Source organism: Silurus meridionalis, chromosome 6 (assembly GCF_014805685.1).
Source record: "Silurus meridionalis isolate SWU-2019-XX chromosome 6, ASM1480568v1, whole genome shotgun sequence".
Classification (NCBI taxonomy): domain Eukaryota; kingdom Metazoa; phylum Chordata; class Actinopteri; order Siluriformes; family Siluridae; genus Silurus; species Silurus meridionalis.
In genome coordinates this window covers 16,298,969-16,325,219 of record NC_060889.1, presented here as the reverse complement: position 1 = coordinate 16,325,219, position 26,251 = coordinate 16,298,969, and the positions used below count along the sequence as shown (strand labels likewise).

Here is a 26,251-nt window from a genome sequence, read left to right as displayed (position 1 = left end):
GATTTAGCAGGAGTGCATACACACCCAAGATGAAAGAGCAAGGAAAAAGCAATGCCTTTCAGTGTCTCTCTCTCTCTTTCTCCCTGTACTGTTCTTAGCTTTCCCACAGTGTTTAATGATAATTGCCCTCATGGAGTGAAAGTTAAGGGCAGAAAGAGAAAAAAGACTGAATCGCAATACTTCTTTAATCCCTGTCTCTGTCTTGTCTTTAATGACCAGGAGGAGAGGCGGGTTTTGTACGTTGGACGTCTCCGGGCTGACAGCACACGCTCCGAACTCAAACGGCGCTTTGAAGTTTTCGGCGAGATCGAGGAGTGTGCCATCAACTTGAGACATAATGGGTAAGAGTTTCAGCAAGTGTGTGTGTGTGTGTGTGTGTGTGTGTGTGTGTGTGTGTGTGTGTGTGTGTGTGTTCACACCGGAGTCAGGAAATGATGATATAATATTGATATCATATTATATTGTCAATATACACTTTCCTGTGAAGTCAAACCTATATAATACAAAATATGGACAATAGTATTGAGACATCTGACTTCTTTAGCCATAAGTGATTCTTCCCCAAATTGTTACCCCAAAGTTGGAGGCACAAAATTGTATAGGATGTGTTTCCTTCACTTAAACTAGGAGATCCAAAACTGTTCTGATATGACCAAAGATATAGTTTACATGGTTTGGAGTAAAGAGAAGATTTTGTTATAGAGCTCTGTCCTCAACCCTCATGAACACATTTAGGATGAATAGGAACGCTGATTGCGCCCCAGGCCTCCTCACTCCAAAATAGTAGCTGACTTTACTCACACACTTGGTTAAATTAGCACTAATGTCCACACCCACACTACACTAAAAAAATCTAGTGGAAAATCGTCCCAGGAGAGCGAAGATTATAACAACAAATGGGGAATAAATGTGTAATAGGATGCTCAGAAAGCACAACAAATTATATGGTGAGCTGTCCACAAATTTGTTTCCATGTAGTGTATAGCATTTTAGTGCACACTGTTTGTCAGGTGCCACAAGGAGTCAATTAAATCTATTTCAGTCTACAAAAAAATATTTTAATTATGTATTTGTTCCCACTGGCAGTTGAATTAGAGGACACGCATAAATCCCACAGCTGAATTGAAAAATGAGTTATATTAGACAAAAATAGTCTGGCTTGAATAGAAATAGGGCATTGCTTCTTGGACATCAGAAACCAAAAGGAAAAAAACGAACGATGTCTCAACTGTATTGATCACATTACTGTGCTTCTATGGTGGGTCGAATTGGTCTATCTGATATCTTCAGTGTACTTTATGCTTCATTTTTTTCTGTTCCCGCTCCAGGGACAATTTTGGCTTTATCACCTACCGCTACACTTGTGATGCCTTCGCTGCCCTTGAGAATGGACACACCTTGCGCAGGCCGAACGAGCCTCAGTTCGAGCTTTGCTTTGGTGGACAAAAGCAGTTCTGCAAATCCAATTACACAGACTTGGGTAAGTATGTCTGCTTGGCTTCAGCCATCCATTAGTACCTGAACTCACAATTGGCAAAGTGCTGCTTTTTGCTGCACAAAAGAAAAGCTGGGAAACAAACAACTTGAATGATGTCTTAACATTAGAGTTGTTTTTTTTTTTTGTTTGTTTTTTTTTGCTATATCCACTGAAATGAATATATAGAACTCAGCAGGCACTCTCATTTTGAACCAGGGACTGAACCGTATCCTTTCACAATAGTGTTTTGAAGATTTTCAATGGTGCACAGTTACCACCAGTATAGTTGTGATGGGGTGCAATAAGGTACTCAGCATAGTAGAAAATCAGCATAGTAGCGGTTCGGTGGCTTTAAAGCTCCCTGTGGTATTTTGATGCCGTACATGGAGCATGTATATTTCATGCGCTGGCTCCTCATGCAGTTCAGAAATGAAGGGGTGTAAAAATGGAGGGAAAATTGAGGAAGGCAAGGTCAAGTCCAATCAGCTCACTTCCCCAGTGGATGTCTGTCTTGTGCCAGCTGTTGGGATGTTCAACTGAGGCAAGATCAGGTTGACATTAAGTTACATGCAGGGGGGGAGGGAGAAAGAGAGAAGAGACGAGAGAGAGTGTGTGTGTGTGTGTGCGTGTGCGCATGTGGGAGAGAGATTGAATAGATTCATTCCTATCTCGTTATATTGGGTTCATTTTTTCCATTTTCTATTCCTATCTGGTCTTTTATTCTACCTTTTATATGATGGAAGCGTTTCTTGTCTACCTCCTGCCCCACATTCCTTCCTGTTTCTTACTTGTGTCATGCTTTTAGAAACCTTAACATTGTTAGGGCCTTAGTTTTCATGTGGTTTGGGTGGTGGTCTAGTGGCAGCTTTTATAGTTAGTCGATTCTCCACTTCTCATTTGTTTTGCGCAAAATGTGAGTTAAGAGACGCATCGATGGTGGAGGATGCGTTCGGGAGGCATTTGTCTCTGTGTCACTGATGGCTATACAGGTCAATGGAAGAGAACAAGTGCACTTACCTTCAAATAATGGGAACATTGAAGTGTTTTTCAAAGGCTAAGAGTAAGGCCAAAGAAATTTAGATGGTGGCTGTAATGCATCTTGTAGAAAAGAGGTGGGTTTAGGTGGCTGTATTTATATTTAAGCACACAGATGTGAGACCTTGATTTGGTCACTGAGGCTCTTTTATTTACAATAGAAGTCATGCATGCAGACATGCAGGAAAATCTGGGCTAACGTGAATAATATAATGCATAAACGATACCTCCTTTCGCTCTTTTTTTAAAGGGGCATTTGACAATTTACAACTGCCCTTTCCATGCTTGCCATGGTCATTCCCAATTCTCTCTCACCCCAACCATGCTGCTGTCCGTTTAGTGTATTTGTGAAGCTGCCTGCAATAAATAATGTAACAGCTACAAATAATAATATCCGTTTTTTATTTCTTCCCCCTAATTGGCTTTGATATTATTTCTATTTTCAGCTTGATTTGATTTTTTTTATGTCAGTTTAATTACTTTTAAATGCTGGTTAAACATGCAAGCTACAGATAGGGAAAAGGTTTGTAAGATTACATCGCATCCCTGAGGGGAAACAAAAAAGTCAAATACAAGTCATGCGCTTTGAATAGGGGGCATTTCCATCCCAAACAAATCTAAAATTGGTATTAAATTGTTGGGCTTAACAAGATTTTAATAACTCGTTTGTAAAATTCGACGAAAGGTGGCGAGGCGGGTTCACGTTTCTTGCCGTCGACATCTGATCCTGTCAATATCTCTCCCGCTTCTTTCAGACTCTCATTCTGAAGACTTTGATCTGACTTCAACTAAAAGCAAATATGACTCGATGGATTTCGACAGCTTGTTGCGCGAGGCCCAGTGTAGCCTGAGGAGGTAACGAGCTCCACCACATCTGCTGGCTGCAAGCAAGGCGAGGGATTTGTGATACCTCACTGCTGTATCGCTCCTCTGAATATGAGACTACTACAAGTTTTACACTCAATATAGAGAGAAGAAATATTATGTGTGTGTGTATATATATATATATATATATATATATATATATATATATATATATATATATATATATATATATATATATGTGTGTGTGTATATAGAAGGAACATATATGTATATCTAAAAGCAAAGTTTACATGGACATAGCTGCTGCAAAGACTTTACCTTTGGGGATTAGCCAATAAACCTTTAGAGGAGTGCACAGATATGTGCCTGTGCTGTGCTGCTGTATGAGACAGTGCTCTCAATGGGATTGTTTTCTTCATGCACTGCTCCAATCTCAGCGCTTTGAGGGGTGAAAACATGCAGCCTTTTCAGTTGTTTTTTATTCGATTGATTTTTACCTGTTCTGACTTTTCCTTTTTTTTTTCTTTTTTTTTTATTCTACCTGGTATTTGGACGTAGCGTTACACTATTGTTAAGTGCATATGGGATTAATATGTTCTTCAAGGTAATATTGTCTACATTTTGTTCGGGGGGGGGAGGAAATGCTATAAACAGATATTTACAGATATTAAATGGAATATTTTTATTTTGTGTACATATCAAGGCAAAGTTCTTTATTTGTTACAGCTATGCACTGTAAAACGCAGCCTTTATAAGACGGAGTTTTTTCCTAATCGAGAATGTCAATCTGTAGTCATTACAGTGACACATAACTAACATGGTGGTTATGTGGAGTGATATGATTGTAAAAAATAAATAAAAAATAAAAATATAAAAATAATTGTCTATGGAGATAGGGTGCTCTTCAGGGGGAGCATGTGAACAGATTTTTTTTAAAGACTTTTGTTTTAAAATGTCATTGATCATGTATAGTTTTATCTTTAAGCTTCCTCAGTGTTTTCCTTATACAACCCATGTATGATACGTTTGAATATTTTTTATGTCCATAACTGTACAAGCGTGAGTTGGGTTTTTTTTTTCTGTCTCAAGGAAACACTGTCTTTTTAATTGTTACTTTTCTGCACACAAATAATTTTTATTATTACTCTTTTTTTTATAATTCACTATTACTAATATATGATTGTTCTTCTTCAGAGGAAAATTCATGGATCATGTTCATGAGGAAGAAATGTATTTATTTCAGTATTTTGATCAAAATATTTATGGTTGACATCTACTATGATGCGCCTTACAAATTTTTGCTATTTATATTGTTATTTGACTTATTTAACATTCATATATTGAACGATGCACAAGTTCTACACAGACATCAGTTTCTCAGCCTTTTTAGAGACAGTTACGATCACCAAAAAAAATTTTCTCTACACTTTGCAGAAATTTTTCCTTCTTATTTTGTCATTTTCTTTTTCTAAAGCACATAAAGCAATAAAAACTAATTTTGCAGGTATGTCATCACACCACAGTAAATCTGTCTCATTGCTCCTCATACACTTGGTTATGTGAATGCCAAAATAAAGTTTACAGTTTTCTTTCCAGAATTAAAAAAAAACTTTACTTGATGTAAAAAAAAAAAAAAAAAAAAAACTATAACATTAATCTTCACGTTATTCACAGTAATAATTATAAACAGATGAATAGTAATAATAAAAGTCGAAATGTGTATTAAAAATATTTAAGAAAAAAAAGCAATAAATTATTTTTCACAGTTACCTTTTAGCTGAAGCTGTTGTATAGTTTGACCTGACCCAGTACCCAGACTCTGTCCTTTAAATAAGGAACTCATCGTATTCATTTCATCGCACTACACCTGAGAATCATACCATCTGTACAGGGAAAACTCAAAGAAATGTGAAGGAAATTTTATATATATATATATATATATATATATATATATATACATATTACTACTGACAGACAGGCAACACTTCCGAATACCACATGCTTGCTTCTGGCTGAGTGTGTGATGGAGATTATGGCTTTGCTTTGAACATTGTAAATGAGAAACAGCCTTTTTCTACTAGTCTTTTTAAAAACCCAGAATAATATCAAAGAACTGAATTTAAACTGTGGGAGTCTGTCTGCATATCACACTACCTTCCCTCTGACACTAAAGGTTACCTTGCGGTCTCTAGTTCAATTAATATCTCGTTTCTTTTCAAAAGAGCCCTGACGTCTTTGTATTAATGCAGTATCACCAGATCACATGACACCTTTTGCGAAATATGACTGCATAGATGAGAGTACAAAAAGAGGCAATATCACAAGGGATGAAAGAAAATGGTTTAAAAAAAATTACAGAGATAAAGAGAGAAATGAAAACCCTTTCTTGTCCTGTCTAGTAAGTTCTTTCTATACAGAGCTTGGGTAATGGAGTCATGTCTCATTTGATATGTGGCTTTAATCATTGTGATATTTGGATGAAAAAATTAAAATAAAACAAAAACAATGCTTTGTAAATCGCTAAAGTAGCAATATATTGCGATCCCCAGTGGTTTTTTTCTTTGACTGTGTGGCTTTTTACCAATGTGAACTACTGAGGGATTTCCCACTGCTGTACAAATCTGTTTATTGCTGATCATTTCGATTTTGGAAGGACAGGATTTGTTTGTGTGTTTGTGTGTGTGTGTGTGTGTGTGTGTGTGTGTGTGTGTGTGAGTGAATGCAAGTGTATGTGTGATTATATTGATTATGTTCTTGGGGTAGGGGTTGGAGTTGGGGGTGGATGTGGGGCTGGGATTGAGGTGTGGTAGGGGGTAGAGGGAAAGGGTGTTTGGTTGTTACCTTTCTTTTTTCCCCTACCCATGTTGCCTTCTGCTGAGTCCTTACCAATGCCTTTTGTGGTTTTACCTATTGTACAATTTTCTTGTAAACATTCTTTTTTTAATGTGCAATTCTCATCCGTCTCACCATGCCAATAAAGGGAAATGTGTTTCAAAGAAATGCACTGGATACCCCTAACTTGTTCCATTCATTTCTCCCATTTTCTTGTTTCTTTTGTCAGCTTGTTTGATGGAAGAATTAACAAACAAACAAAAAACTTCAAATTGATTAAGCAATCAAGCTAGAATATAAATAAATGAATAGATAAATCATTTAATTACAAGCATGTTTATTTTTTGCATTAAAGCTATCCATTGTATTAAGCAGAAGCAGAAAATATGTAAATAATTGAACTTATTTTTTCATGTTATCTACACACTGACTATATTATTATATTTGGCTTATGTTTATGTTCAAACTCCGCAAGAACATGGGACATGAATACTGATAATCCAGCAGCATCTGTTTCCTAACATACATAAATTGTTCTGTCAGGCCCTCATATATAAATGAAAACAAAAAGTAAAAAAAACACCAATTTCTTTATAAAGATCTGCACAGTTTAAGCAGCATGTCAGGCTGAAATGTAATCTGTCTACCGTTCTATTATTCAACCTGTAAGCAAATCTCAGTGTCAGTGAACGACCCTTTTTTCCTCTTAAAAATATGGCAGGAGTAGGCATTAAATTTTAAAAGCAAAAGAATCCAATTGTATTTTTTTTTTTCATTAACGCTACAGTTGAGCCCCAGAGAAAAGCTGTTTCTTTCATTTTGTCTGGGCAGCCATGCACAGGCAGGAGGTCTCCCTCAGTATGCCCTTTTGCACATAATAGAAGAACCCCACATCCCTGCAATCTAACTGGATGATAAAGGGGACCTACAGTGTCTGAGGGTTCACCTTGTGTCTCTTATGTGAGTTAGCCAATATTTGGTAGCTGCTCAGGCTGCATATCAATCTTAACAGCTTTTGGGGGAAAAAAAGTTTCCATTTGACAGAAATCCATAAAACACTAAAGAATTGATAGACTGGAGATGGATGTAGTTAAACACCATCACAAATCGTTGTACATATAAAAGTATATTAACTATTACAACCTGAAATCATGAAGGCTCCATTAAATGCTGCTCAGCGTTCGAGCAATACTTGTGAGCTGCACTGCATAACTCCAGGTCCCTAATCGGCTATTTCAAGTTGCTCGTTGCTGCTAAAACATCTCTGTAGAAGGTATTTTTTCAGTTCCATGTACATTACCAAATGCTTAAAGAAGAACCTTAAAAAGTATTTGATATTTTTGTGTTTATCTACTAGGAACTATTGACAAAACTGGGGACGTTTTTGTCTAACAGATAGTAGTGTTCTGCCTGTGGGAAGTAAATAACCTTTAGGAGATTAATTACCTAATCGTGTGCAAAACATTGTTAAATGTGTTGCCTTTAAAAACTTATCTTTATTTGCCAATAAATATGAGATATTAGCAGTTGTTTTATTCAGGGTCAAATGGTCAGTTTCCATAGCTTTTCCAATGCCATGTTGCCTCACAGCTCCAGGCTCCTGAGTTAGATCCTGAGCTCAGGTTGCTGTCCTTACAGCAAAGTGAAATTCTTATCTTCACATATTCCAGCTTGTTAGGAAGTTGAGGTCAGAGCACAGGATCAGATACAGCACCCCTGGAGCAGAGAGTTAAGGGCCCCGTTTAAGCCCCAGCCATGGCAGCTTGATGTTGTTTTGATCCACTGTACTTCTGTTCAATAACATGAAGTCTTAACCATTAGGACACGAAGCAGGATGTACTTCCTCCTTGGTCCTGCCTGAGCTCCAGTTACTGTCTATGTGGAGGTTCTCTGCATGTTCTCTTAATGTCTGTGTGGGTTTCCTGCATGATTTGCCCTGTAATGGACTAAAATATTCATCCAGGGTGTTTTCCTGGTTCATAAGTTCTGGATCCATGTTGATCCTGAAGAACAGTTACTGAAAGTAAAAGGATGTCAAGAAGTTTACTTGCCATCTTAAGAGCTACTAATTAAAAGTTATTGAAGGCCTACATATATTTTCTCACTTAAAATTTACTGTCAAATCAGAAAAAGGAAAACATAGGTTTCACTTTTTAAATTAAAATCAATGATTAATGGTGCAGTGAAATTAGTTTCCTTTTACAAAAGTTTTATATACTTTTTAATATGCAATGGCAGATTTATCTTTGTGTTGCAGTCTGGGGTTTGTTGTCCAGGAGAAATGAAAGAAGGAAATTTGATTGTCAAATTACATACTGGCTATGCTCTGTACCTGAAAAGGTACACATGTACATACTGTAATTGTCAATTGCATGTTTTTCATATCCAAATAAGTTAAAAACACAAATATAAGACATGGATCTCTTCAGAGTTCTTATTTATCAAGTTAATTGCCTTTATAATTAACTGCAGGTTATTGTTCTTCATTAGTAAGGTCCACATAATATCAATTACAGCTTAACACACAGTGAATAGCTACAGGGTCATAAATACTACCAAATCAATGTTTCGTTCATCTGCAGCAGCTTGGTTTGGGTTGGAGCATAAGAAAATAGACTGTGTGCATCTTAAACCAGCACAGCAGCTGTGAACAATTCATCTGTATAATACCTTTTGATATTCATTTATTGATTTCTAATATTTCTCTATTTTACTGCGTGCTTTTCGAAGCATCATTTGCATTTCATGTCAAGAAACTGCCAATTAAGATAATTGTAATAACAACAATTTATTACATTTTCAACTTTTCATTTAAAATAGCACTTCGTTTAAACTGCGGAGGATTCTCTAAATTTCCAAGGTGTGAAAAGAAATAATTATGCTTGAAATCAGCAATTCAAGAGCATATGTCATTTCTAGCCAAGCTCCTGGCAGCTGTTAGTGCTTGAACCACAACAATAGAGCTTCCTTCATCCCTACTTTGCTCTGCCATTTTAGGCTTTAAGGAGTAATGAGTAACAGAAGGCACAATATTATTCTTTTCCCAAAGTATCAGCTTTTGGGAGCAGAACATATACTTCGCTTGATAATTAATGACACCAGACAAATAGCAGCTGATTGAGCAACGCACTTCCATTCTAATTCACCATCTGGTCCTCCGGCAAAACACATCGCTAATTACCTCAAGTGCACCAAAGATAAGTTTATTAATTAGACAGAGAGAGAGAGAAAAAAAGCTTTTTGGAAAGGATAAAAAAAAAAAAAAAAGTGCGGTCAGCTGTGTCAGGAGTGGGTGTGAGACGGCGTGGATGGGAGGTGGTTGGAGGATTTGAATAGCTTTGAGAGGAAAGAGATGCACTTTGTGTCCTCAGGCCGACACAGGCCTTTCAGAGTGCTGTGCTGGGCAAGTTTGCTTGAGCCCCATGGGACGTCAGCAGAAAGTCAGGTGACCATGGGGACGTCCTGCTGACAGAGATGGTTAGGACAGAAAGAAGTAGACGTGATGCTCTTTTGTCAGTGCCTTTCTTATCCTGAGTGGGAGAGAGAGAGGGAACTGATGTAAAGTGTAATATGTTTAGATTAAGAGATGTGCAGTGTGGTGGGGGATTGACAGAAGGGTGGAGGAGGCTGGGGGTTAAATATTAACATGAACTGACATCAGGGCTCAGTGGTTAATCAGTGGAGCAATGTAGCATTTTAATGGCATAATTAGTGGAAGCTTGTTGCACTCATATTAAATAAAATATGCAAATGTACCGAAGCAAAAGCAATTCCATATCATCAGTAATTTGGTAATCATCAACTGTCATGAGCAAGTCATAATGGACATTTGCCATGTCTGTAACGACAAGGCGTTGACAAGGCAAATGAGTTCACTTATACATTTTTACGTACAAGTTCACTGAATATTTCCACCCTAACGTGCTGTCATGTTCTCTTCAAACTGTCAACACTAAAAATTTCCATGATTATTCACAGATTGGAAAAAAAAAAGAGAAGTAAATGCTTGTCAAACAATTTTGAAGATTGCTTGACATGATCTTCCTTTTAGTGCGGGAAAACCGATAACCTGAAGAAAAAAAACAACAACTTAACAACATGTATTGATGTTTCTTGAAATTTTTTTGAATGAGTTTGCTGGCTACATGCTTCACTTTAGGTTGCAGTTGGCTAAACTCTAGGACTTTTTAATTCGTTGCTATTTTATGGTTTTACAAATGGTTACCCAGGAAGGTCTCTGGCTGCCTGGTCATTGTGAAAAGTCTTTAAAAAAAAAAGATTAAAACTAAAGTTCACTACAAAATCCATAAAATATTCTAGTTAGAAGTGAACTTTGTCTCATGCTTCAATGTCCATCGATCTGGCAAGGTGGTTGGGTTTTTCTATTGTTTTCACATTGAGGTAACATTAATGGCTTTCTGCAGCTCCATTATGTTTATAGCTAAAATATCCTTGCAGTAATAACACTGGAGAATGAAATCGGTCATCAAATTTATATTATATTTAACAGACAGTCTTAATTAAATGAAAATAAAAACGTTTTAATCCATGTGTTAATAACAACTGAAATGGTGCTACGTGCGTGTGGTAATCGGTGGTAATCTTCCACAGCTAAAATTCAATTAAAGCAATTTAAAACTTATCATTTTAACTTCGAATATAGGCTCATTTACTTTTGATTTAAACAGAACAAATGCAACTTGGACTGGAAACTAATTTTAGTTGATATCGGTAGGGTTTGTTTATCGCCTCACCACACATTCCTTTTGCATTCAATCGTATAGCATAACAAAACTGCTCTGAAGCTGTGGGCTTAAATACAAAGTAATGGTGAAAAAATAGAACTAAAAATAGAGCCATCTTTCCACTTTTATCAACTAATGTCGTCACGTACTTCCTTAAGAAAGTACAATATTAAAATGATCGTAGCGTCTTGTCTTCCTTTATCACAATAATTTGTGGCATATTGAGTGAAGTTTTTACGTGTTCTTGCAGAGAAGGTCGTCGTGGCAGACCAAATCTATCCACCTGAAAGCAAGCCAAGTGTTTCACCGGTGCCGTTCAAATTAGCGAACGTGAATGCCGTTCCCAAGCAGATCAGACAGTGTGAAGGACAGAGCTGTCTCCTGTTCAAGCACAACACTCCCCCACTGTGACAGGAGCACTGCTAGGCCTTGCAGTTTCCACACTTTATCATTGAAATTAATAGCCCTCACACCGGTTTTATCACACGCACGCTCCCTCGCCGAGCTTTATTAAAACGTCTTGTCGGCGCTAGGAACGTTGCTGTTGCTATGCAAAATCAAGATCGAGGACTTGCTGAAAGGGAAAACAACACCAAGCTGCTGTTTGTTTATTTATTTATTTCGAATTTTGTACTTGTCATTTATGGATAAATCTACATTGTTGCCTTTTGTTCAAAAACAGTCAGGGAATTGATTGGGAATTTGAAAGCCAAAATAATCATTAAAACAAGCTCCAATTGGTGGCGTCGCAAAGTCACTTTTTTTTGTTGAATTCTCTGAAATTGCATACTGCAAAAAAAAAACATCGATCTCCTAAATCACTTGGTTCCTTTCTTTGCTCAGTAAAAAAAAAAATCAATCATGATCTAACATAAGAGAAGAAATAATGTGTCTCTGTGCCCACATCAGAGCAGAACAAAAGCAAGCACAAAGGTTAGCGCTGAGCTATTTTTATTGCGACCCAAGAGTGTTTTGGGCAGGAGGAAAGGGGAGGGAATTTTGGGGGGGCCGTTCGGGAGCGTGAAACGGCCCGCGTTAATCATCCAGACAGCAGAGACATTAACTGTGCATGAAGCTAGGTCTCTGGACATCCCACCGCAATGTACACTCCTCATATAGAGGGGAAGCCAGGGCAGCATCACTGGGATTCACACATTGCTGCTGCTAGACTGAGTGCTATTGTAGCTTGCAGCGAAGAATCTCAAGCCACTTTTGCTTCTGTGATGTTTTGAGGAAACATGTTCACATGCAGCACGTAAAAGATTCTACAATTCTACGTTTAAAACGGCATTGCTTTTAAATGACCAAAGCAGCATTAGTGGATATGTGCTTCCTGTACTGTGCTCAGTAAAAATATAGATGTTGATATGTATGAAAGCAACACAATTTTTTCAATAGCTAAGTGTTAATCAATTCAAGTTGTAGAGACCTGGGTAATAACTTCTGGCAAGTATTTTCAGCATCACTGAATTCCATGACCTACATTGGAAAGGTGGAAAGCAGAGGCCATGTGCACGGCTGAGTACTGTGGCGCTGCTGTCACTCCTGAAGTGCTTCATCATACTAAAGATGGATCTGTACTGCTCAATAATGTTGATTTACTTAAACATCTTGACTCAGAATCGGTGTCTAAAAAACGGAGCTCCCTAAATAAGTGCATGCATGTTGTTGCATTCCATTCAGCGCATTAGCAGAGCTTTATGGTGCTGGCAGGTAGCTGTCAGTCTGACGGCATGTGTAAAATAAGCGAATGCTTGGTGATGGATGTCTCACCTGTCATGGCATCACCTTTGGGGCGCCTTTTTCAGCTCATCGTCTCATCTCCCTGCAGTGACATTGCAAGAGGGGTTCAGGTACAACACCCTGCACTGAAAATTCATCAGAAGCTAAATGACTTACAAAGCTGCTGTGCTGTTTTCGCTAGTGAGTTAACCATTCCCGATATGCTGATGTTAGTCAATCATTCACACTCTTTCCTTTTCATCTGGGTCACAGTGATTTTCCCGTATGCAGAGTTCAATTTCTTTGCTAGATGTGTAGGCCGAGGGTTTTCATTTGCGTCGGAGGAGGGTGTACGTGCAGATGTGATTTAGCCGTAGCGCCTCGGCTCTTACAGGGAGGACGAGGCGGAGGTATGATCGTGTTGGCAGATTTGTTTTGGGACTCAGATAATAGACTCGGCAAGCAGATTCTGTAAAAAAGGATCGTGGAGCCCTGTTATTGTCTCTTCGCCGCAGCCCTGCACTCAAATTCAGGTATTGAACTTTGCACATGGTGGAAAATGAATAATTCTTCAACTCAAAGGAATGTACAGATACTTCCTTATTCAGGGGGTTAAGAAATGTCAGGAATGTGAGCAGTTTATGCTGTCGTAGCACAGTCAGGAAAATTACATTCTCACAGTTCCTGCATGATGCTTATTTTTCTGGGTAGCTATGAGTTTTTTATTATTATTAAAAGAAAAATCTCCTCTACATTCACCCAAAGTATTATACAAACAAAACACCTCATTATTATAAATGCATGTCATATTTTCTTGCTGCTTTCATGTTAACAGCAATTTGCCATGATCAGACTTACAGACCGGAGAGAAAAGAAAAAAAAAACCTGTATCAGATCACAAGGAGCGGGAATGACGGTGTTACGTGGCTTTTATGCTTCCTAATGAGTCCCAAAGGTGCTAAAACATTACAACCCGCCATTTTACAACTGGCGATTGCCTGAACACAGTGATTCCGCCGGGGATTTAAGGCGCAGGAATATCATTATGTGGCATTAACATTTGCCTTTATATCTGATGCTAAGTTGTTCTTTTTCAGATTCCTTACCAAGATCATTTGTCTGATAAATAGCAAATGTTCCTTTGGTGCACAGGATGGAGTATGACTGGCATCCTAATGAGACTCTCAGTGCGTTAAGAGTGCGTTATCACCTGCTCCATCTCTGATGAGCTCATGTCTTAATCATGGCAGCCAAGGGTGAGAGATCTGTTCTAAACACACAGGCTATCTATAATCTATTCGCTTAGGAGTGTACAGATCAGGTGTGGGTGATGGATTCTCCTGGAGAACAGCTTCAGGTTACAGCTGAATTACTACATTGATCTCTAAACATCGTTTCACAACCAGTATTTTTAATCATAGTAACAGTGCTGCATGGAAGTCTCTTTTGTTAAATAACTACAGTAAAAAAAGAAGTTTTCAAAGTGTCTTGTGACTGCAAACACTCCTGGGTAAAACCATTCTAACCACTCAGATCTTTTATACTCCAAGAGTGTATTCCGTGTCACTCGACACACATACCCACTGTGTTTGTGGATAGAAAAAGCACAAAGAACACATCTCAGACATGTAGGCAGCCAGGCGTAGTCATTGATTGGTTGCTCTTCCATGCTGGTAAATGTACCCTTTAAGCTGATCTGAAATGTGTTTTTCTTTTCTTTTCTTGGTTTTTTTTTTTTTTTTGGAGAGTAGCACAGGCTGAGTTTATATTTAATAGCTTTCCTTATAAGAAACCAGCACCTTGAAACACACAAAATAACCTTAGATTAAAATATCTGGGATTTGCTTAAGTGATTGTAATGCTGTTTTGTTGGTTGGGAATATATTTAAATCATGAGAAGTAATTGTACGTAACAAAAAGCGAAGAAATGATGAAAAAGAAAAGAAGCTTTACTTTTTTCAGGAAAAAGAAACCTGTGTCTTTCTCTTTTTTTTTTTTATTAAACACCTCTGTAATTGTGCTTGCAATGTCTAATGCCCTTTTAATCAAGAATTCAATTAAGAAATAGAGGAGACAGCAAACATTAGACTGGACAAGTTCCAGAATGCAGTGCAGCTCAGTACAACACAATACACCAGAGAATCTGCTTAGCTAGTTAGCAATCTATGAGATGACAAGTATGACAGTGTTGATAGAGGAAATTCGTATTATCATTCCGGGCAAAGCATTGGAAGTCTTTGTGTGAGAAGTGGACAGGGTAAAGAACTGAAGCGCTGCTGCATCAGCCTTTAGACAGTAATACATTTCCACTGGCACCACTGTCGATGGGCAGTCATAAAATAATCATTTGCACCATTGTAGATTACATATTGATTCTAAATATTGACATACACGTCAATTAGGGTTGGGTTTTCCTTTACAGACAAAATTTGAAGGTGAAATAGGTCCATTCTGAAGTCACTATGAATGTGTATCCACACTTATTTCCATTCATACTGTTGCTTTTCCACCTTACAGCATCATATAACAAAATTACATTCTTTAATAAAATAAACATTGCATAAAATTGTAAAAATTAAATACCTTTGATCATGTTCATAAGCTATTATACACATTACTAAGTCTCAGAATTAAAAAACAAATAAAATGTTTTTAATACAAAACAGATAGAGGCCAGTGTTGATCAGGAAATAAAAGTCAGGTAAATATTTCACATGAACTAAACAAACCAATAAACATGATTGTGCAAATAATTGTAATAAATATCTGAATATTTGACAGGACACATCCTGCATTTAAATGATCTTAAATGTTCTGTATTGACACGTGGGCTAAGCTCTATATATTCTCTGAATGTGACTTTACAGAAAGAGGGTCACTAATGCTATTCTCCCCATCTTAAAAGCTAAACCTTTGACATTTAACTTTGAAGTTGCTGATCATTTTCAAACTAGTGTATTAGAGAAAATAAATGAATAAATTATTACTGTCTGTGATTATGCCCCTTGAATTACCATTTATATTTTAATAGTGATGTGTGTAATTTTTCCTATTAACTTGTCAAAATAATTAAATAAAGATTTTTTTAGTATAGTTTAAACACATATATTGTCAAGTATCATACAATCTAACATTTCAGAGAAATTAATTTGTCTTAGAGTTAAAGACTGTCTTATTGTATCACTGCGAAGGTGACAAGTTGTTCTTTGAAATCATTGTCATCATAGCCATTGCTCACCGACAGACTTGAGAAAAATTAATTTTCAGCACTTCACCAACCAGAGGAATTAATATCTGAGCAGATGCATATCAGCAAAGTGTTATCAACTATATCGGCATCAATTATTTGGACAAGGATTATAACAGAGACTAAACACTTTAATTGGGCTTCAGCTTCACCAAAAACACAGAATGAATTCAACATGACAATCCCTTATTTATGCATTTGAATGCTGACTAATTCAAATTTATCATAGTTTTATTTTATGGTTGAGAAAAATCAATTTCTTGAAACATTAATCTGCACCAGTTTAATATGTACCGTTTTAAGAAAGCTATTTGTGGCTTCCTTACAAATATAGTTCAGAGATTGTTCAGTTGTTGTCTGATAAATGAATCTCTATAACTGCTTATCTGACTCCAGATCAGCATTAATTTCTGTCTTCAGATCTAATTTTCACATTAAGATCCCTATCTTTTAGTATAATTTAGTATCATCCTCAGTCATTTGCACATTTGAATTGAATGTGGTAACCTTTAAGAAATATACAGTGCACAGTATTGTGTAAGATATATTGTTCCAGCTGGACAAAGCATTGGGGATCTATGGGGATTCAAGATGTTTGGATTGATGAACAACAATAATGATATAATGACACATAAAAATCCCTAAACACATTGTTATCACCTATGCTCGCTAAAGAACAGTTGATGCCAACATGCTACTTAAATACATAATGGTATTTAAAAAAAATACTGCAATGAAATTTGACTAGTCAGAATGTGTTGATTAATTTTCTGTAAAAACCATATCTCTGTCTTAGCACCAAAATCTTAACACCATTTAACTTGCTGGAAAGAGATTAGCAGACAGAAGAAAGTCTTCTCTTCTCTTTAGATATATGCGTGTGCTTGCGCAGCACTGACTGTCATGCTTTTCTATACGTGCATGCTCTCCTTACTGGAGAAATCAAAGACCATCTACATTTACAGCTATGTCATTTAGAAAATGTCCTCATCCAGAGCAACATATAAAATTGCTTTGAAGTCTCTGTCAATGAGTACATCAAATCTGGTTCACTAGGTTGCAGACTTAGGACACCATCTAAGACCATCTAAGCATCTAAAACTCTTTTGGGAGGAATACTTGAAACAAACAGGGATAAGACCTTATGTATTTTAGCTGGGTTTTACAGTTTTTCTCAAATGCTAAAACACAAAAGCCAATCCTCTAAACCAAATGACCAGTTGTCTAAACACATTTACTAAATCTAGCCATTTTCCAATATCATAAACACATTTCACATGAAGACACAATTCACAAAACACAATCCTCCGTTCTCATAAATCTTAACACATTTTTCTTTGCTAAAACACAAGTTGCAAAAGAACTCTGCTCACATTTTCAAATGAAAGCTCATGTGATACAAAATGCTTGCCACAGTCAGCAATATTTGAACACAATGAACACACCCGGCGTCATTCATTACACACGACTCAAAATTGAAGACACTTGTTGCTAATGCTGTGACCACATGTACAAAAGCAAGTTCAGAGTGCACAGTTTGCTGAAGATTCCAAACAAACACAATGGATGAAGGCAGAGTCAGGGGAAGAGGAATTCGAGTCAGAGGAGGGAGAAGAGCTGGCCATGGAAGAAGAGGAGCAGGCCAACGAGGAAGAGGAGTTCAAATCAGTGGAGGAAGAGGAGCAGGCCAACGAGGAAGAGGAGTTCAAATCAGTGGAGGAAGAGGTTTAGGCCAACGAGGAAGAGGAGTTCAATTCAGTGGAGGAAGAGGAGCAGGCCAACAAGGGAGAGGAGAAGGTCCAGGAGCGAGAGCAAGACAACCTCGCACCATCATTACGGACGAGATGCGAGCAACAGTCATTGACCATGTCACTGTCCATGGCATGACAATGGCTGAAGCAGGACTACGAGTCCGTCCAAACCTGAGTAGGTTCACCATGGCCACCATTATCAGGGAATTCAGACAACGCAACAGGTATTGTACTCTATTGCTTTCTTTGTCACAATACAATTTTACAAGCCTGTGAAAGTAGTCTATTGGTTTCAAATCAGTTGTTACTATATTGTAAAACTGACAACACATGTTTCTTTCTTTAGAGTTGAAAGAATGCCACATAGAGGTGGGAGGGTTGCCATATTGACAGCGGCACAAGAAACCCTCATTGTGGATATGGTTCGTGAGAACAACCTCATCAGACTCCTGGAGATCAGAGACAAAGTCATTGCCGATAATGTCAACTTTGAGAGCATTGATGATGTCAGCTTGGCCACAATAGTCTGAGTTCTCCGGCCCCAAAAGATGCGGATGAAACAGGTCTATAGGGTTCCCTTTGAGCGCAACTCTGCGCGACACAAAGACCTACGTTACAAGTATGTGCAAGTAAGTATACATTCATGTTCACAGTACGGTTAGTGGACATACTGTGTTGCTCAGTGGCCTACATTACTTCTGGACAATACTGTGCTACCTGATTGACTGTTGTTCTGAACACCTGTGCACTTTCACATTTTCACAGAGGATATTACAGTTGGACACGATGGCCAGACCTCATAAGTACCTCTTCCTGGATGAGGCTGGCTTCAACCTGCAGAAACGAAGGCAAAGAGGCCGTAACATCATTGGCCAAAGAGCCATCACAGAGGTTCCTGGCCAACGGGGGGTAATATTACTCTTTGTGCGGCCATGGGTTTGGAGGGGATTGTCCACCGGCATGCTGTCCTTGGGTCTTACAACACCCAACGTCTCCTCACCTTCCTAGAGGAGCTAAAAGACATCCTCCTGGACCGCCAACAACACCATCCTGGGCCCGCACATCAAATTTATGTGATCATTTGGGACAATGAACGCTTCCACAAAACAAACCAAATCAGAGAGTGGTTCACCACCAACAGTAACCACTTTTTAAACGTCTGTCTGCCACCCTACTCCCCTTTCCTGAACCCTATAGAGGAGTTCTTCTCATCATGGAGATGGAAGGTTTATGACAGACAACCATACACTAGAGAGGACCTCCTAAGGCCTGTGTTGACATCCTAGTGGAGGCCTTCCAAGGATGGAATCGCCATTCCAGGGCGTTTTTCCCGCGGTGCCTGGCAAGAGACAATATAGCCTGCGATGTGGATGAGGTGATGTGGCCCGATGCAGCTCAGCGACATGATGCCGCACAGTGATTGTGGTGTGTGTGTGTGGTGTGAATAAAGTAAATAAAAAAACTTCACACCCTGATCATGTTTTCAAGAGTACTGTTGTGTGCAATAGATTCTGGTTTTGCATTGAGTTGTGTTACAGTAGTGTACATGCAGAATTTACTATAGATTTATACTCTTCATATGAAACTCTTAAATCTAAATGCCTAATCCTCTGCAGAGATCTAAGAACATCCATTACTGTAAAGTTTCAAAAATATGCATTGGCAGTTATGAAACAAAAGAACCTTCTCACAAATTGAGCATTGTGTTTTCAATTGTTTTGCTGTAGTGTGTAATGATGTGTATAGTGTTTACATTTTTGAAAGCTTCGAGCTGCTCTTTTGGTGTGAAAGTTTGAGTTTTGAAGTGAGAAGGTGTGGTTGTGTTTATGTAGCTTTAGAAAAGGGTGTTGTGTTTAGACATTGGGGAACATGGAGGAAACGTTTGTGAAATGTGTTTTAGCATTTGAGAAAAACTGTAATAAATGGAAAAATTTAACTAAATAGTTTACATTTGTTAGACCCCATTTGGGTAATACAGAGGTGTATGTAAGTTTAAATGTGTGTGTGTGTTTTACATTTAATATTAAATTTTCTAAAGACATGTTATACTTATTTCAGGATACTTCAACAAATGTCTTGATATATGAAATTGTCAGGATTTTCTCCTTTTAAAAGAAATTCTTGAAGCTTGACATAAAACGCTAAAAAATCGAGTCCATAGTGGCTAACGCTGGCGCTATGGCTTCTTTAGCGTTTTCATGTGCAAAACAAATCCTATTTCCAGTATTTCCAGTAGCCACACTATATATACCCTTGGAATTGTTGTGTATGTTTCTAAGTTAAACAAACTTGCAGTCCGCCACTTAATAAGTTCATGAGGGAAGGCAGATTATATATGTTCCACACGGCAAAAGCCATGTACCAAAAAACTCCGGTACGAATATGTGTACCGTTACATATACTGTATATGTGTACCGTTACACACACATATATATATATATATATATATATATATATATATATATATATATATATATATATATATATATAGTACAGACCAAAAGTTTGGACACACCTTCTCATTCAAAAAGTTTTCTTAATTTTCATGACTATGAAAATTGTAGAGTCACACTGAAGGCATCAAGGGCTATTTGACCAAGAAGGAGAGTGATGGGGTGCTGCGCCAGATGACCTGGCCTCCACAGTCACCGGACCTGAACCCAATTGAGATGGTTTAGGGGTGAGCTGGACCGCAGAGTGAAGGCAAAAGGGCAAACAAGTGCCAAGCATCTCTCTAGGAACTCCTTCAAGACTGTTGAACGAGAAGGTGTGTCCAAACTTTTGGTATGTACTGTATATTAAAACCATCTGTAGCTAAATCTTTGTTTGGTGTCCTTATGATTTACGTCACACTTTAAACACTAACCTCATGTGGTAACAGTTGTGTATCAGAAAACCAGCCAGTAGCAGTCTTGTGTTGTGCTGGTTTATGCTTTGTGCATTAGCATCTCTGAGTCAAGGTCATTGTGTGGTCTTCAAACCTGCACATAACATGAGATTGTCCTCCTGAATGCACTGCCACAATGACCACAACAGAATTTACTGAATTACAAACCTAAAAAGAGCTGAAAAACAACATGAGTTCTATATGTCACTGCAGGGATAATGACTAGAGAAGAACACAGACATCATTTTGAAAAAGAAACCTTGCATGATTAATTAAAAAGCAAGTGAATTCTGAAGTGTTTTATTCAACAGTTGCTTTGTATCAAAACACTTCAATTAAACTAGTGTTCAAATCCACAATTCTATAATTTACTCAAAAAAAGTGCTTTATATTGTCAGAGAATGTATTGTGTGAGACCTATTGCATAAAAACTGGCCATTATATTTAGTTTACCTATAGCTGGTATAAAGCCTTGAACTTTATACAGTTTATTTATATGAAGTTCATGACTGTAGTTCTTTGTAAATCGATTCATTATAAAGTAAGGTCATCATATCACCATGCTTATAGCAAACATGAGACTTGTGTTTATTTATACTTGCTGTTAGTGTGTGAGTTTTTTTTTAACCTGTGAACGAAACATACAATGTAGATATACAATATTCAGGGTTTGCAACCAGACAACAAATTATGTGGCATTGCATCAAATACCATCAATTACATAGTAAGCTTGTAGAAGGACTGTGAGCGCATATTTACAATTAAATATTTACAATGTAAATGTAAATATGTACATGCTTGCAGGTCTCTGATTCTTTATGTGCCATGTTTAACCATGATTCCTTTCTCCATGTTGTGATTCCAAGGTACAAATATGTAAATCTTTAGAATTGTGGTGTGTTTCGGATTTAGAGTGGTGTGCTTTTCTTTTTTTTGAATCCTACAGTCTTTAAATCTGACTAACTAAATCTGTAATCAACATCTCACTATATAAACTGTACAGTATGTTTATTGCTCATTGTACAAACAGTTCTGCATTTTTTCAACTCTTTAAGATGAATGTCATTATTACTCCATATTGGAGTAGGGTTAGGGTTAGGGTTAGGATTAGGGTGTTATGTGTCTGTGGTTAGTGTGACCATTTTGTGCATTTTCTTACAGAACGGCTTGACAGAAAATCTATAAAATCTAAGACAAGTAACAAACATCTTGAACTAATACTAAAAATGGTTGTGTTAATATTGTGAAGTTTTGTTCATAATGAAAATATTTTGTGGTCATTATTATCACTGGATCAATAATGTGATTTACCCTATCTATCTATCTATCTATCTATCTATCTATCTATCTATCTATCTATCTATCTATCTATCTATCTATCTATCTATCTATCTATCCATCCATCCATCCATCCATCCATCCATCCATCCATCCATTCATCCATCTAATGTTTTCAGAAGGAGTAAAAGTCAGGCATTCATATAGGCTCATAAAGCGTTTATATCTGCTAGAATTCAAATGGTAACAATACTATAGTATAAGAGGAATAAAGCACTATGGCATGTGGGTTTTTAGAAAACTATACAACATGGTTTCATCTCAGTACACCATCATTAATTATTTTTCTAAAACAGCGCACTCGGTCATGTCTTATTCCTTTATAACATAGGAATTGCAGGAATTTTGCTCATGGTTAATCTCACAGCATGTGTCTGTGGTTCTGTAGCACAAAATATAGAGTGCATTCTCTGATCTCAATGAATGGCAGTGCTATTACAAATCATAAAAAAAAGATTACACTTAATGACTAATAAGAATAATCGAAAAAGGCAAAAGTCCTTTTATTTTTAAATCCCACTTGACTCCAACAGAGAGGTTTTATTGGCGCCTAAATGGTCAAAGTTTTTTGAATGTCCATACCACCTTCTTTCTTTCACTTGAGCAAACGTTCACATGCATACGCACACACACTTCTGTTTTAGTTCTTCTCGGAATACACTACACCATAAAATCAATTCTCTAAAAATATGTGGACATTGTGGATCAATGGGAGAGATCACTCACATGCCTTTGTGCTCTGCATTTAAAAAAATAGGCATGTGATTGAATCTGCATCGTGCTGGTGTTTAGCATTTCTGTATTTAACAATTTAAATTCTGAATTTCTGATCCGGCAGGAATCCAAAAACCCTGATCTGGCAAATCATATGATGACCTTCTCAAAGACAGCAGTTTTTCATTTAGGTTTTTGTTTGTGATTCTTAATCCACATCTTTTTAATGCTGTGATCTGATCCAACAAAAATAAGACGAAGGAAAGTCGTCATTTGCCCTGATGGCTAAATACAATGATATGCATTAGTGTTTGGATCAAAATTCTATAATGGCTTTTCTCAGTACTTTTTGTAGGAAAAATACATTATATGGGGAGATTAGAAGAGTTAATAATGTACAAAACAATCTCCACAGATTGGACTCCACAGATCATATTGACATTAAAAATTATGTGATACCCAAAACTTTATCCACATATCCAACAAGTTAACTATGCTAATGCGAATGATGATTTTTTTTTTCCTCTGTAATGTATCTCTTAGGGGTCATTAAAGACCAAGATGGTGGTGTGTACGCAGCCTGATGCTCAGAGTCTCCCCAGATTTGCTGTATTTGTGATTATTTACGCAGTATTCTTCTGCGTGCTGAAATGATTCAGTTATGTAAGTATAAAATTCAACAGACAGTCACTTTTGGATATTGGTCACATCTGCACAAACATTTTTTGGACTTCACTGCATTTCATTGGCTCTGTACATGTACCTTGCACAATGACAATACATTTCAATCTAATCTAATCTAATCTAATCTAATTTAACACTTTTTCTCTTCTATATTTTTGAACTATAAACCCTAAGAAAACACATAGGAACATGAGTTCATATGTTTATATGTGCTATTTGCAACCTCCGTGTGTATTAAATTAATAAAACTATTTTTTTTTTCATGTTTCATGATTCTGTCCCTATTGTGTTCCACTCATATTTGGCTCATATTTGCCACTTGTCACTTTTGGCCTTCCATTTTCCTTATATGGTCTGTACTTTTAGTTGCCTTTGCAGTTAATGAATCTCTCCTTTTCTTGGTTATTTATTAATTAGTTTGTTTCATTGTGTCATGTTTTTCACACAGTTGTGGAGTCTCAGTTGTACATACTAATCATTGCTTTTTGACCCTCTTTATTAAACACTGTGAAGTATGCACTTGCATCCTATGCATAAATCTTATCTTTGAGACTATCTAAAGGGATATAGTGAGAACTTTGAGGATGGATTTGGACTTAATTAATATCAACAGTGAACAACAATGGCTCAGACCACAGGTTGCATGAACAGATCTGCATTTAAGCACATATCACTGTACTGCACAACAGTGAGAGAACTATAAAGAATAGATATTTGGTACCACCCAGATGAGGATGGTTTCCGTTTTTGAGTCTGGTTCTCCTTCATTCCATCTCATTCAATTTTTCCCTGCCATGTTTGCCACCGAATTGCTTATTAGGGATAAACTTGAAATTTTTAAGAACAAACTTATATAGTTTGTTACTTACATAATTTTTTTGTCTATTGTTAAAAGCACAAAAAAATAATTCAACTAAGTGGATACTGATGGCTTCTGAATTTATTGACCACTGGCCTGTTTAAACATAATTTTTTCATACATTTTACTCTTACAAATGATTGTCAATAACCTATAAAAGCAAACTTACTTCAGTGCAACTAGTGGTATTCTAAACCAGGATAAAAAATATATAAATATTCACCCACATAACTATTCTTAGTTCATGCCTAGGCTACAGTTCAACAACTGCTTTATTTAACAAGGCTTACTCTGGCTGATTATTCTTTGGCCTACCCTTGTCTAAACCTTAAACGTTTTGCTTAAACGAGTTTTATATGGTAAAGCTTTTTATAAATGTTTTCATTTATATGAAATAACTATCTGAATAAATCTTTTTAAACTAAAAAGAATGCCAGTAGAACATGGAGTGGCTTCAAGTTCCATATTTATGTATATTCTTTTCATGTACATGTCATAAAAAAAACTGTAATGATGACAATAGGCCATTATGTCATACTGAGGTTTGTATCATAATATCTTGTCATTACGACATGCTCTACTATACCCTTAGTACTCATTTGTGATCTCTGAAGCCCTGCAGAAAGCTTGATGCTTAAAATGGTTATTTTGAGGTGGCCACTATGTGATGCTTGGTGTTTAGACATTTTTCTTCCACCTCTAGTTTCACAACTGCATAAACCAGCAATTTGGCTTCAAAGGGCACCAATCCGGTGTGAGCGATAGGGAGTGCGAGCGCAATGCTGTAGGGATTAGTACATGGAGAGTTGACCATTTCTGGGAGCAGGGATTTACTTAAGGCCTGCTGGGTGGATAGACTTCAGTATATTGCACCTAAAGGTCACATGGAGCGACAGCTGAAAAACACAATCCCCAGTTCCCAGATCCTGTGTGTATGTGGTTTGGTTACTTCATGATAAATGCAATTACAGGGCAATTACAGGCAAAGCCATTAATGTGAAGTTACTTAATGTTGTTTCCAATAAGTGAGCTGACTGCACAGCTCGAGCAAAAGATATTACAGTAAAAAGGCTAACGGAGGAGGCAGAGATGGAAAAAGCAGGAAGCAAGCAAGTCATGCCCTTCTCTGGTCCTCCCAATATGATAAACAGACAATTAGATGGTCAATTCAACTCATGTACATGTGGCCAAAACCAATGAGCCATATGCCCTGTCTGAGGACGGTCATTCAGATCACACACAGTGCCTAACTCTCTCACAGGCTCCATTCTCTCAGTGCGTGACTGCATCTTGGCATCCTCCATTATTAAAAGCCTTTTAAACAAGCCAGCTCATTGGCAGTCTGCTTACACAGAGAGGTGACCAGCCACTAAAACTGACTGGCTCACCTACTGAACACAGGAGCAGTTTGGGATTTGTTGCATTTTATTTTGAGAAAAGAGTAAAGCTTGCAAGTTAATGTGACATCAGGGATAAAATATCTTAAATCAAAAGGCTTTATAATATGAAGAATCTTAAATAGCCAACTCACATGTTTTGGTAATCACTCAGCATAACGGTACACAAAAAAGAACACGTTCTGTAATTGGATACTTTAAGCGTTTGGACATTTACTGTGAGTGAGGGCAAAAAGCTTAATTTTTTAGAAACTCAAATCTTTGGACATCTTTGCAACTCTAAAAGAAAACAAAAGAAGACATATTTTACAGCATTAAATCCCTATTGGAATTATGAGCTAGCTAACACTTTATTTGCAGACTATTGATCCGGCATTACTGACCCTACATTTACACCAGTCTTAAATAAATCTTGCGCAATTTGTGTTTTCAGAGGGAAAATGTGTGAAAGTGTGTCATGCTCACTGAACGACTACACTGCGTAAAATCTGCTGATTCTTAGCACAACAGCAGAACATAATCTGTGGGGAGGAAACGAAAGAACCCTGAGAAACCTCACACAAACACAAGGAGGTCATGCAGAACTCAGTGTAGACTGTAACCTGAGTAACCATCCAAAAGAAATTTAGGTTGCCGGTCTAAAAGTGTTCCAAACCTGTGCACTTCAGCTGAAATTGAGATATGGCTAAAACCCTTACTGTTTAAGAATTAAATCACAATTCAGATGACGATGTCTAA

The 26,251-nt window shown here is 37.3% G+C and overlaps 2 protein-coding genes across 4 annotated transcripts in view; both read left to right on the top strand.

Annotated features, from left to right (window-relative positions):
• The window catches only part of ppargc1a (peroxisome proliferator-activated receptor gamma, coactivator 1 alpha), a 31,858-nt gene extending 26,850 nt beyond the window's left edge, over positions 1–5,008 (top strand). For all 3 annotated transcript variants that reach the window (XM_046851483.1, XM_046851485.1, XM_046851484.1), the window contains exons 11-13: positions 220–341; positions 1,329–1,480; positions 3,268–5,008. In XM_046851483.1, the coding sequence (XP_046707439.1) occupies positions 220–341; positions 1,329–1,480; positions 3,268–3,371 (378 nt within the window). In that variant the 3' untranslated portion in view covers positions 3,372–5,008. The remainder of the gene's footprint in view (positions 1–219; positions 342–1,328; positions 1,481–3,267) is intronic.
• Positions 5,009–17,113: 12,105 nt separating this feature from the next.
• LOC124386814 (protein argonaute 3-like) lies at positions 17,114–19,109 on the top strand. Its single transcript, XM_046850786.1, has 3 exons — positions 17,114–17,858; positions 17,981–18,263; positions 18,400–19,109. Exons 1-2 carry the CDS (start codon positions 17,446–17,448, stop codon positions 18,162–18,164), a joined length of 597 nt encoding a protein of 198 aa, XP_046706742.1. The 5' UTR covers positions 17,114–17,445; the 3' UTR covers positions 18,165–18,263; positions 18,400–19,109.
• The last annotated feature ends 7,142 nt before the right edge of the window (positions 19,110–26,251 follow it).

Bases quoted from the DNA above. Each gene is read 5' to 3' on its own strand.
- LOC124386814 (XM_046850786.1), top strand. From the start codon at position 17,446: ATGGATGAAGGCAGAGTCAGGGGAAGAGGAATTCGAGTCAGAGGAGGG. The intron at 17,859-17,980 runs GTATTGTACTCT...TTCTTTCTTTAG, and splicing joins GAATTCAGACAACGCAACAG to AGTTGAAAGAATGCCACATA.